This window comes from Pseudophryne corroboree, chromosome 2, assembly GCF_028390025.1.
Source record: "Pseudophryne corroboree isolate aPseCor3 chromosome 2, aPseCor3.hap2, whole genome shotgun sequence".
In the NCBI taxonomy this organism is placed as follows: Eukaryota; Metazoa; Chordata; class Amphibia; order Anura; family Myobatrachidae; genus Pseudophryne; species Pseudophryne corroboree.
In genome coordinates, this window is record NC_086445.1 from 271,602,716 (window position 1) to 271,616,556 (window position 13,841).

Below are 13,841 nucleotides of genomic sequence, written 5' to 3' on the forward strand. Positions count from 1 at the left end.
CAGTGGCTAGGTCCCAGTTAAGCTGGTCATACACCATTATCTGTCCAACCACACAACTAGTTTACTGGTTGGAATGAAAATCTGGTAATGTATGGGAGCTAATGGCAATCGACCATTTGCTACAAAACCACTGGCAAACGGACAAAACCTGTTATTCAGACAAACTGGTTAATCCTTTTGATTGCATTGCAATGCATTTACTATCATTTTATCTTTAATGCTGGTAGAAGCATGTAAGCAGGTATGGAAATCGTTTTCACTGCCTGATATTCCATTTTCCTTCTGGACAACATTAAACAAAAGTAGGGCTCGATTTAGGGCACAACAGTGCCTAGGCACAACCCCTAGGCACAACAGTATTAGCTACCCCTGCCATCCAATTTTATTATTTTCATTGCTTGATTATAAGCACACATGTTGGCAGTTTAGTATAATGTAACCTAGTAATAAAACAAGCCATGAGCTATTACATTTCATTCATTTTTTAATTATGTATACATATTTACTACATAGGATAGCTTACAGGGCAGTCTGCCCATGTCCTGCCCATTTAAATTAAACTGGTCTGCAGTACATTAGAGAGGAAATATTGAGTAGTTACTGGTAATTCTGGATTGACAGTAATGAAACATGCACCCAAGTGCCAACCCCTAAGAAGTGCTACCCTAGGCATGTGCCTCACTGTCTAATGAGAAACTTGCCACTGCAAGAGAATAATGATTAAAAAAGCAAAAAATAGATGAATATTTGGACCGCTCGTAGTCCCCACACATTGGATGAAATGGAGTAAGAAGGATGAAAACTTCATTTTTCTGCTCTCATCTGCTCCTACACACATCTGGTACACAACTGAGAAAGACAGCGTTGTGGACATAGCTTTAGGCTATCTGCTTCCATATTGACAAATAGTGATAGATTGAGTTGCAAACCACACAAATGTATGCAGTAGTTTTGAAGTGCATCACTACTTCTTCTGAAACTCTATCACTTGTGTCAGTGGAGGAGCGATCATTAAACATGTCTAAAACTAGCCTTTTGCTGTAGGTTGGTTTGGCGTTACATGCTGATATCTCCTTTTTTAAATTCCTGCTTGTCAAACATCAGCAATCTGCTGTTACTGAGAAACAGAATTCCCAATGAGCTGTCTGACTTTCTCACCATTATTGTCAATCAGTGTTCTTGGGTTCTGTATTTATTTTAGTAACAATAAACAACTAAAACTGTTTATTCAAACCCTATCAATTCTCCGACAGTTGAATAGCGCCGGGAATTAGCTCCCGTCGCTATTCAATTCAGCTCATGTTAAGTCGGCGAATGCCCGTTCTCCCATACTTAACAGGTTGATTTGACGGGAGAACGGGCATTCTCCGACTTAACTCCCCGCTGCGATGCTGATTCCCGACAGAATCAGCCTTGCGCCGGCTGCGCGGTAGCACTTTTGGCGGACTTCCTCTTGCATCCCGCGGGAGTGAGAGAAGAATTCCTGACAATTGAGTATCACTTGGCGCTGTATTGAATAGCACGGGAGCTAATTCCCGGCGCTATTAAACTGTCGGAGAATTGAATCGACCCCTATGTAATGAGAATTTATTCAGACATCAGTTTTAGATTTCCTTTCCTGCCATAATGATTTCTCTTAAATCATGGCTACCATTTTGCATGCATTAAGCATTGCTTTTCAAGGACTACTAACAGTGTCCTTGCTCCCAGGAATCCTTCATTCAATCGATGTGTTCCTGTGATGAGCTCTATGACAAATATACATTTCTGGTGTACCATGTAAACAAGTCAGAGCAGCAGTTCCCAAACTCAGTGGCAGATGTACTAAGCCTGGAGAAGTGATAAAGGGGAAGGTGATAACGCACCAGACAGTCAGCTCCCAACTTCCATGTTACAGGCTGGGTTTGAAAAATGAAAGTTAGGAGCTGACTGGCTGGAGCAGTATCACCTTGCACTTTGTCACTTCACCAGGCTTACTAAATCTGCCCCTCAGTCCTCAAGGACCCTCAACAGTTCATGTTTTCCAGGTCACCTAGGAATCCACAGGTGGAGCCAATTATTTCACTTGTGATTCTGTGAGGAGAATTGGGGGTCTATTCATGAAGCAATGAAAAGTGTGGAGAAGTGAGCCAGTGGAGAAGTTGACCATGGCAAACAATCAGCATTGAAGTAACATTTGCAATTTGCATACTATACAATTGTATGGAGCAGCTGATTGGTTGCCATGGGCAACTTCTCCACAGGCTCACTTCTCCACTCTTATCACTGCTTCATGAATAGACCCCTTGGACTGAACTATTGGGGGTCCTAGTGGACCGAGTCTGGGAAACACTGGGTTAGAATAAAGGTTCTGAAGTTTAGTCCTGGGAGCCACATACAGGTCAGGTGTTCAGGAGGATCCTATTGTGGGTAATGTAAGACAACTGTATTTCTACTTGTTAGCAGGTTCCCATTTAGTACAGTGCATCATTATTAGCCAATAGAATGCTGCATTTTCCTAAAACAGTAATGTGATATCACCCATGAGCATAAGTGTGTTGATCGTAAGTGAATGATAATCCTCCCAATGCAGAGCAAGTTCTGATGTTTTCCATACTCTCCTTGTTACTGATGAGTGTGTCTTTTCTCCAGACAGGGAGTTTGCTGCCACCCGCAACATGTTATCAGTGGGGGGAAGCATGTCAAGATCCCAGCAGTCAGAATCCAACAGATCACAAAATTAAGTACAGAGGTTAGGCACTTTAGGGAGTATTAGGATTAGGCTGCGGGGAAGCGGTGGGATTAGGATTTGGCTGCGGGAGGTGACGGTTAGGGATAGGCTGCGGTGGTGGGGGAGGAGTTAGGGTTTGGCTGTGGGAGTAAATAGTTAGGGTTATGGTTAAAAGATTTACCGAGATCTGTCGAAATTTTGACCGTCAAGATGCAGCTGTCGGCATCCTGACCATCGGGATAGTGAGCACCGGGATTTCGTACACAACCCCCAGTGGTAGGGTGCAAAAGCAGATTGTGTTTATAATCAGAAAAAAAGATCAAGGGAACACCCCAATAACCTGAACACGCAAGATATTTAACGTTTTGATGACCATGATGTAGTTAGGATATAAGTTTGTGAGGAACTCTAAATAGAGTGACTGTGAGTCAGGGGTAGGTTTCCAAAATCTTCTATAAAGGAAAAGTGGAGGTGTTGCCTAGAGCTACTGATCAGAGTCCAGCTATTATTTCTAGACTTTACTAACTATATGGAGGCTGATACTGAGTCACGGGCAAAAGGGAACACAGCAGCGTGCACTTGCAGTGGGTTGGGGTTGTGAGACCGGCGGTGGGAATCCCAGAGGTTAGCATACTGACCTCGGGATCCCTACTGCAGAATGCTGGCAAGGCGGGGAAGGGGAGGGGGTGAGCGCAATAGAGTCCCTTGCGGTCTCGCTGCGCTTGTCAGGTTCTATTCCCACTCTATGGGAATAGTCCTGTGGGAATAGTTCCAGTTAGTCGGCATGCCGACTGTCGGGCGTTTGATCGCTGGTGACCGCATCCCTTTGCAGAGACTGCTGACTGTAACAGATCACGCCTATTATATGCCCATGAAACTATGGCAGATTGTTGTAAACACAGACTGATCCTGACAGTAGATACTAACCATATTATAACCTTCACTATTACAGCAGTTAAATAATGCTGCAGACTCTCTTCCAATAATATGCCTAAAATATTTTATCTACTGACATTTTAAATAATTTAGCATGGTCGGCAATCTATAAATGGACAATACACTATTGGTATACAGGTGGTAAAACGTAAGGTTACCAAGCTGCTCATCTATAGCAATAGCATCTAGAGTCAGCTTCCATAGAGGTGCTGGGTTAGAGAGTCCGTCTGAGACATGAAACTTCTGTAACAGGATGGAGAGCAGGCGTGAAATACAAATGGTAGCTTCCGGATCCCGAAGATTTTGTTACAAGGGCGGATAAAGCGAAGGCCATCCCCTGATAGGACTCCTTTGCAGCAATCACAGATCTTCAGGCTGGATGGAAAAAATAAAGACATTTACACTCTTTATGCACTAAGGGGGCAATTCAGACCTGATCGTAGCAGCAAATTTGTTAGCCGTTGGGCAAAACCATGTGCACTGCAGGGGGGGCAGATATAATATGTGCAGAGAGAGTTAGATTTGGGTGGGGCCAGCGGTGTTTCTAGAGAGGGGAGGGGTCCCTTGTGCAGACTCCGTGTGTGGGCCCCCTCTTTTCCTGTAGCCGTCACTGCCGCTGTTAGCGCTCTCAGCGCTGAAACTCTGGCCCAGTGCCAGAGTCTACAGCGCATGCGCAGGACTCCGAAAAATGCCCGCCGTGACATTTTTCCAGAGTCCTGCGCATGCGCTGTAGACTCTGGCACTGTGCCAGAGTCTATAGCGCTCAGTGCGCTAGCAGCGGCGGTGACGGCTATGGGAGAGGAAGGGGACCACACACAGTCACCGATGAACTCCGGAAAGGTAAGTATAGAAGAAATGGGTGCAGTGTGTGCGGGGTGGGCCCCCTCTGGACCCAGAGGCCCATTTGCACCGTACACGCTGCACCCATTATAGATACGCCACTGGGTGGGTTGTGTTCAAACTGAAATCTAAATTGCAGTGTCAAAATAAAGCAGCCAGTATTTACCCTGCACAGAAACAATATAACCCACCCAAATCTAACTCTCTCTGCACATGTTATATCTGCCACACCTGCAGTGCACACGGTTTTGCCCAACTGCTAACACATTTGCTGCCACGATCAGGTCTGCATTACCCCCTAAATTGGACTTTTTGCTGCTACACATCAAAAATGCCACAAATGTCATTTTAATGAAGTCGGTAACTCAGAAGATGAAAGCAAATCATTGGCAATTACCCTCTGGTGACTTACCTGCGTAGAATGTGTTTGACTTCTCTGGGAACTGTGAAATAGCGAAACATATTGTTTTTGGCAAATGACATGGCTGATAAATCAATTAGGCGTTGTGGTCCAATTTGGGTGTTTTCTGCCCACAACAAGGGGTGCATCTGATTATTCCCCACGCGCAGGTGTTTCAGCCTTAGTTTCAGTGCCCCACAAGGTAAGGCAGGCAGGCTGTTTCCTTCCACGTTCAGAAACTCTAGTGCCCTAGAAAAATACATATTATACAATTCACAACCTGGGGAAATAACTTTCAGATACTGCATGTATTTTTATTTAAATAAAATCCCCCACAAACTCTGTTTTAGTCTCTTTAAGTGATATATTGGAATACAATATAGATCTGCTGCATAAAATAATCCCCAAAATCAGGATATAAGTAGGACTGCAAGTGTTTCATTCAGTGTTAAATAAACATGGGGCTGGAAAACATATTGGTTTTCATTACTTGAAGTCTCTTGTATTCATGTAACTGGATGCTGCTTTATTTCTGAGATCAAGTGTTCACCAGAATAATTTACAGACATTAGCAATCAATAGTGTATGAATAAATAATTGTGTTAGACTAGACTGTTAAGGAACATGCAATGTTTTCAAAATAATTAATATTTCAGCAGGAGTAAATTGAGCCAGAAAGAAAGTTTAAAGGCATATGAACATTAACACTGCCTCAATCTCTATTTATGCTGCAATGCGGAGGCATTTCATACAGAGCACCACGGCCCACTAGGAATTTAGGGTGTAATTCATGTTTGTACATAATGGTCGATATTTACACAGCGGAGCAATTATTGGCAGACTGCACATGTGCTGCCATCGCAATGCGAATGCGCCAAGGTGCCGCTACGATTCCACACGCAATGAGGATTTCATGGAGAAGTGATTGACAGGAGGTGATCTCTTGGAGGGGTTAACGGGAAGTTACAGGGAGTGGTTGGAAGAACGCAGGTGTCATGGCTGTTTTGGGGGCGTGAATGTATTCTCAGCTGCAAGCTTGTATGTGCAAAACATAGCACCTGCACAGCTACTACTGTGTCCAGGCTGCAAGGGTGTGGATCAGTGGGTCGACACCTAAAATAGGTTGACATGGAAAAAGGTCGACATGAGTTTTTTTATGTTTTTTTGGTGTTGTTTTCTTCAGAAAGTGACCGGGAACCCCAATTAGTGCACCGTGTCCCCTCGCATGGCTCGCTTCGCTCGCTATGCTTCGGGCAGGGTGCCTCTCTGCGCTCAGCACAGGTTATCGTTCCCAATCGTAGTCCACGTGTATCGCAAAGTATGAAAGTTCAAAAAATGAAAAAATAAAAAATAAATGTGAAAAATTCATGTCGACCTTTTCATGTGTTGACATTTGCCATGTCGACCTAGTGACCATGTTAACCTAGTGACCATGTCAACCTAATGCATGTTGACCAATAGTGGTCAACCTAATGAGTGTCGACCGTTTTCACACAGCGGCCGATCGGTATGAACTGCGCATGCCAGAGATGCAATCGGCATCTCTGCCCAGCGATCTCCTCTGCCTAATTGACAGGCAGAGGCATTCGCTGGGCGGGAGGGGGCGGTCCGGCGGCATTGGGGCGCCGTTTTGGGGGCGCGGTCCGGGCAATGCAGGTGTGTCCGGACAGTGTGGGGGGTGGGCCACGGCGGCTGCATAACATCACACGCAGCCGCTGCGACCCGGAGAGTGATGGGTAGCTCCCTGGCAGCAGGAGCTGTGCTGGTAGGGAGCTCTCTTCAGGTACAAAGCATCGCCGCCGTGCGATGAATTTGTACCTGTGTGGGGAGGGGCAGAGCCAGACATGCGGGGTGGACTAGCCCTGTGCTGGGTGTCCCCCCGCATGTCTGTAAAAGTGATCGTAGATATGCTAAATTGTACGAATTACCCCCAATGTGTATGTACTATGGGGGTAATTCAGACCTGATAGTAGCAGCAAAGTTGTTAGCTGCAAAACCACTGCAGGCAGAGGCGGACCGGCTATATGGCTGCCAGGGAAGTTTCCCGGTAGGCCGCGCACCCGTGGGGCCTGTTTTGTTTGAGGACATGTGGTCCTATTTATAGACATAATGAATAAGCTGCAAAATAATTTGCATATATGAAAATTACTTTGCCACTTAGCCTGCTTGGCTGACATATAGGATTGAGTGAATAGTGACTGGCATATGGTTGAGTAATAAGTAAAAAAACATATCTTTTTCTAAAGAATTATATAGTTTCCTAAATTCTAAAGGTGTATCATATAATGCGCTCATAATGTTTACTTTTATTTCCTTTTAACTTCCCCCTTGATGTTGGACATGCCCACTCTCTGGAAAGTCTTGGGGGGAGGGTGCTGCTGTCATGGCCCATGGTTAGACCGTACACCTGCCCATGTCGGGCCACTAGAACAAATTTTCCCAAGGCCGCTTTTTGTTTCCAATCCGCCCCTGACTGCAGGTGGGGCAGATATAAGATGAGAGAGTTAGATTTGGGTGGGTTAAATTGTTGCTGTGCAGAGTAAATACTGCCTGCTTTATTTTTACACTGCAATTTAGATTTCACTTTGAACACACCCCACCCAAATCTAACTCTCTGCACGTTATATCTGCCCCACCTGCAGTGCACATGGTTTTGCCCAACTGCTAACAAATTTGCTGCTACAATCAGGTCTGAATTACCCTCTATATAATTTGTCCGGGAGTTCAAGGGAAATCAATGACAACACTGCACCGTTTGCAAGTCATCTAGTGTGTACCCAGCATTAAAGATGGCCAGAATGAAATGTTACAGATCATCTTTAGACACGACATACAGTAATGTCTACCATGTATCCAGCATTACATCACACACAGCCGATCAGTTCGAAAAAATATAGGCGGCTACCATAGTTTCTGCGTCCACGCTCTAATTGCGTTGCGATCACAATTAGAGCGTGATCGCAGTGGGTAGCATGCTGGGCTAGAAAGCAGAATCTGCAATCCTTACTGAATAAGGTCCTTAGTTTTATTCTATTACTGTTGTTTACAAGGGTTGGATATATGTGACCGGCGGTCAGGAGACCGCCGGTCACAATACAGGCGGCGGGATCCCGGCTGCGAGATGCCCGACGGGAGCAAGCGCAACAAAGACCCTTGAAGGCTCTCTGCACTCGCCATGCATGCTGTGTTGTGGACACCCACGAGTGGGAATAGTCCCTGTTGGTCAACATGCCGACTGGCAGGATTTTGAGCGGGCTGGATGTAGTGGTCGGTATTGTGACCGGCATAACTACATCCCATTTGCAATTGTAAAGTGCAACCGAATGTGCTGCGCTATATAAGAAACGTATTATTAATAATAATAGAATATCAGTAAATCTGGGCTACAAAAATGTAAAGGGTCCTTGACCAATACACTTTTTCTTTGTGATTAAATATGTCAATATAAAAGGTGATGTACTGTATTGCCTCTAATAAACCGTCTGCTATCATTTGTGATGTGTACTCACACATACAGTAGTCACAACCTGGTTTCCCAAATCTGCATCTCAGCAACTGCTGTGGTATTCTGGCTGGCAAGGCCTGCTGGTATATGTAGTTCCACAACTGCTAGGAAGCCACAGGTAGCCCAAGCCTGGTCTACACTGTGGCACAGAAACACGTTTACGACAACTTCAGGAGAAGTAAGGCTGGGAAATAACTATTTACTGATCTGAGGTAACTCACATATTATTACACAGGCGACTGTAACAGGCCGATGTGACGAGGGCTTATTCCCTGCTTCGCTGTCACCTCTTTGTTAGTCTGTGCAGCAAGGCACACTCTGTTCCTTTTCCAGCAGATGACACAATTATTTGCTGTGGCACATTTTGCAACACAGCAAATTATATGCAGGGCTCAGCAAACAGTATGAACTCATCCCCATTCAGAGGAGATTTTAGATATGGGAATGGCAGATAACAGGGACATGTGCAGAGGCTAGAACTGTAGAGTTCCTCATAATGCAATTGCTGGATGAACAGCATCAATTACCACATCTCAAAATATACAAGATGCACATAGGGACCGATTCTGCAAGTAACGATGCACCTGGTACACACCATGTGTCACTGCAAGGGGTGCAAATATGTTTGTTTAATACAGTACAAATACTGGCTGCTTTTGCATGTAGCCCACAAATGCTGGACTGCATTCATTTTACACTGCAATGTAGATTTCAGCTAGGACACGGCCCTCCCACATCTATAGCTCTCTGCACATTTTCAGTCTGCTCCACCTGCAGTGCGACATGACTTGCCCAGGTACAAAGTTACTCGCTTTTATTTTTTTTGCTTTGCTCCCAACTCAGAATCATCCCCATAATGCATAGCTGTTCCATGGGACACGTCATTAATACAGTATATGACAGAAAAATGGATGGAGGCCAGAGTCTACTTACAGTGAATGAATAAGTCTACTTACAGTGAATGGTCTAGTTTAGCCTTGACAGTTTTATGTAATGTGCTCATGTACAGGTTTTTTTCCATGTATAGTATTCAACTTACAGTAACTTTGTTTTGTATAATGAATACAGGGAGATCATATATTTAATTACATATCACCATGGTCCAACAGTAGCATAAAATGAATGGTCATTGCTGGGTCACTGGGCTTCAGACTGGGATGGCTGCATCTGATTTGAGGGTGCAATGGCCGGTATCCGTATGATAGATCTACACTGTCAATAGGTCGACAGGTTCAAAAGGTCAACACACAAATAATGGTCGACACATGTTTTTTGTGGTTTTCATACGTTTTTCCAACATTTGCTTGATGGACTACACATGGACTACTACTGGGAATAGTCACTGGCGTTTCTATAATGGGTGCAGTGTGTGCAGTGCACACGGGTCCCTGAGTCCAGAGGCGGCCCCCACCGCACACTCTGCACCCATTTTTAAAATACTCACCCCTCCGAAGTCCAGCGCCGGCATCCGCAGCGCTATTAGAACACCGTGAAAATGGCTCAGCGGCCATTTTCACGGAGTTCTGCGCATGCGCAGTAGAGAAATCTCAGGGAAAATGGCCGCCGCGCCATTTTCCCGGAGATCTGCGGATGCGCAGTAGAGTCTGAGCCCTCTAGTGCTCAGACTCTACAGAGCTCCGGACAGAGAGGAGGGGGCTCGAATGGAGGAGGCTGAACACAGGCCTCCTCCTCTCTTAAAACGCCCCTGGGAATAGTAACTTGTGGCCAGCGAAGCATCTACTGATGATGGTGACAGAACATGTACTATACAAGATTTTGCCCAAAAAACTTTGTGTTGACCACAGTCATGTTAAGCCAGCATAGGGCAAGGCCGCCCAGCATGTGTGAGGCCGCCTCCCGATGCATCTGCAATCTAATAGCGGACGCATCGGGACTAAGGTTGACCCCTGCTTGCTCTGTCAGGAGGTCGGCAGCCATTTTTTTGTTCGGAGTGGCTGCATGTGATATCACACAGCCACCCCGAAAACAGGCCCTGCCCGTCCCCGTACGCCCTGCCCCCCCCCCCCTCCCCACCCACAACACTGCGTCGCCACCCTGCAAACGCCAGCCGCTGTCAATGACATTGTGATCGCATCCATCGGGGACTTGGGATGGTTTTTTTGTTGCAAAGGAATTAGCATAAAATCCCACATAAAACGTAACGATGCATAGTGCAGAGCACTTGTAATTATTTTAATATAGGTTACTGAAATCTGATCTCAGTGCATCAAAATAACAAAAACTCACTTTACTCTATGTAGTTTATATGGTCAAAGAATTTGTGCGAGCCCCACACACAAATGATGAAAAAGGAATTTATTGTTACCTGAGATTGGATATATCATTAGAAATAGATGTAATGTTATTATAGGACACATCCAGCACCTGCAGATATGGTAGTTGAAACAACCTACAAAACAACAAAAAACAAAAAAGGACTATATATAAATTATCATTTTCAAAATGAATTAATTTATGAATAAACCAATTTGTGGCTCTCAATGTTTGACAGGATATACTCCAACACGGTGGTTCCCAAACGTTTTGAATCACAGTTTCCTAGAGTATCACTGTTCACAATAGGAAAAGGTCCTTATTAAGAAATTTAGAAAAAAAAAAGATGAAATTCAGAAAACTGTGTATATTTGTCATCCTTACGCTCAGTTATGTGGTGAGAGCACTGACGTATCTATAATGGGTGCAATGTGGCACGGGCCCCAGAGTCCAGGAGGGGCCACACACCACACACCCTGTGCCCATTTAATTATACTTACTGCTCTGTTGGCTTGGCGCTGTTTGCCGAGCTGCACAAACCTCTTGGCAAATGGCCGCCATTGCCATTTTCCTGTCATTCGCGAATGTGCAATACAGATGTCCCTGGGAATGCAGCGCAGGTGCCATGTTCCCAGAGACAAGCGCATGCGCAGTAGACTCTGGCGTAATCCCAGAGGCTACTGCAACGCCGGAGAGGAGGAGGCTCAATCGGAGACTGCACACGGGCCCCCTCCTCTCTTAAAGTGTCTTTGGGTGAGGGACAGGAGTCACTTCTGTTTGTCCACATTATGATTGGAAGCCACAAGCACTGGTTTTGCTTATTTGGTCCATGACCACCAACCTAGGGCACACTTACAAGTTCCCCAAGGCACCCCGGGGTTCCATGGCACCCAGTTTGGGAACCACTGCTCCATCGGAATGATGGAATAAGTTTTAGACAAAATTATTTTGTAATATAATTTTTTTTTTTATCTTATTTTAACTAAACTCTTATTTCATGTATGCTGGCATACATCACAGTAAGACAAATACCAACAAAAATACATATATTTTATATACAAGTTATAATAAAAGTAATACAATACATGAAAGATATTTCTGTTACAGATCAAATATTTTAGAATAAAAATGGAAACAATGAATATACCTGAGAGCCACCCTACAGTGAAACTTTTAAGTGCTTTTGCTTTACATATCCAAAAGGTCTCTCTCTCTCTCTCTATACATATATATACACGTCAAATCACATGAACGTAGCACTGTGGGGCTAAGCTAATGCATTAGCAGCTGAAGCGGTTGTCGCAGCCACTGCTGATAACTTATTCAAAAGAAGCAGGAGGCATCTTGTGTAAATAGACGACTCTCGCAGGCTTCTGTGACAAGCTGTTGCATCTAAGGAGTCAGCATTGGATAACATGCGTGAACATCAGCTATCTGAGTAACCTGAAGGGGGTTTACGCTGCCGGGACCAGGAAAGTGTGAGTTGGATGCTGTCAGAACTATTCAGACCCCAGAAAGCTTAGAGGAATCAGTATGATGTTCAAGGAAGTAACTGGGTTTGGATCAAAGGGAGAGAGGGCGCAAGTACTATGTGCAACATATCTAATTGGGAATGGAGTATCTTTGTGCTAGCAGAGGAGTTTCTTTATACCACACAAACCATATTGAACCCATCAAATGTACACAATGGTGGTCATTCCGCGTTGATCGCTCGCTAGTAGTTTTTAGCAGCCGTGCAAACGCTATGCCGCCGCCCACTGGGAGTGTATTTTAGCTTAGCAGAAGTACTAACGACAGGATTGCAGAGCGGCTACAAAGTTTTTTTGTGCAGTTTTAGAGTAGCTCAAAACCTACTCAGCGCTTGCGATCGCTTCAGGACTATTCAGTTCCTGTTTTGACGTCACAAACACGCCCTACGTTCGCCCAGCCACGCCTGCATTTTTCCTGGCACGCCTGCGTTTTTCCGAACACTCCCTGAAAACAGTCAGTTGTCACCCAGAAACGCCCACTTCGTGTCAATCACTCTGCGGTCAGCAGTGCGACTGAAAAGCTTCGCTAGACCCTGTGTGAACCTACATCGTTCGTTGTAATAGTACGTCGCGCGTGCATATTGTTCCGCATACGCATGTGCAGAAGTGCCGTTTTTTTTGCCTCATCGCTGCACAGCGAACGAATGCAGCTAGCGATCAACTCGGAATGACCCCCAATGCTTCAAGCTATCAGATCCTTTTGTAAGTCTAGTAATGATGTGGCCGCCATACCCAGCAGGAAGGGAGGACAAAGAACAAAACGACATGATGAAAGTTCTGATCTTCTTCAGTTTGTGGACACCATATGGGATCTCCTTGATTGGGTTGTTTCTCAGTTTAAGTGACTCCAAATGTTCAAGCTTGTATACCTGAAACATGAGCCAATATTCATTTCTAACAGGAAGGTTGAAAGATTTGGCATGAGCGACTGAACAATTGGCCTGGAGTGAAAAGAACATACTGTACAGCCCATCTAGCGCCGTCTCATCCTAAATTGGCCCACACAAACCCTAAGTCAGATGGTAACAAAATAGCCTTACCTGTCAAAAAGGGTACTAATATAAACTATAATATTTTGTTTTAAACTGTTAGTAATAATGAGATATCATTCTAAATTATACATGATTTAATGCTAATAATTGTTTGATTACTATATAAGTTATCTCTTGTCACAGATGTATAGGGCCATAATGTATAATTATAATGTATAGGGCCATAATGTATAATTATAATGTATAGGGCAGTGGTTGCCAAACTTTTTTAAATCACGGAGTATCAGAATTTTTTTCACGGCACCCCAGGCCAAAAGTTTTTTATTGAGAGATTTAGAATAAATATTAAATGAAGTAAATTGTGTTTATATGTCATCCTTAGGTTCAATTGTGTGGTTTGGGACAGGAATTGCTTCTGTTTGTCCACATAGTATATGACTGGCAGCCACCAGCACTGGTTTTGCCTATTACATTGACCATAAATAATTTTAATTGGTCCTGGATCACCAATCCAAGGCACCCCTGCAAGTGTCCTGAGGCACCCCAGGGAGACACGGCACACAGTTTGGTAACCACTGGTATAGGGCCATAAAAAGTAAAGAACTTTTATATCACATATACTAGTTATATCTACTGAACTGCATATGCCCTAACG

The 13,841-nt window shown here is 44.5% G+C and overlaps 1 protein-coding gene across 1 annotated transcript in view; it reads right to left on the reverse strand.

The window, feature by feature from the left end:
- Positions 1 to 466: 466 nt before the first annotated feature.
- LRRC63 (leucine rich repeat containing 63) overlaps positions 467 to 13,841 on the reverse strand; it is a 168,195-nt gene continuing 154,820 nt past the window's right edge. The window contains exons 8-11 of the mRNA XM_063952812.1: positions 12,927 to 13,063; positions 10,718 to 10,801; positions 4,899 to 5,135; positions 467 to 4,021 (exon numbers count right to left, since the gene is read on the reverse strand). Coding sequence (XP_063808882.1) covers positions 3,838 to 4,021; positions 4,899 to 5,135; positions 10,718 to 10,801; positions 12,927 to 13,063 — 642 coding nt within the window. The 3' untranslated portion in view covers positions 467 to 3,837. The remainder of the gene's footprint in view (positions 4,022 to 4,898; positions 5,136 to 10,717; positions 10,802 to 12,926; positions 13,064 to 13,841) is intronic.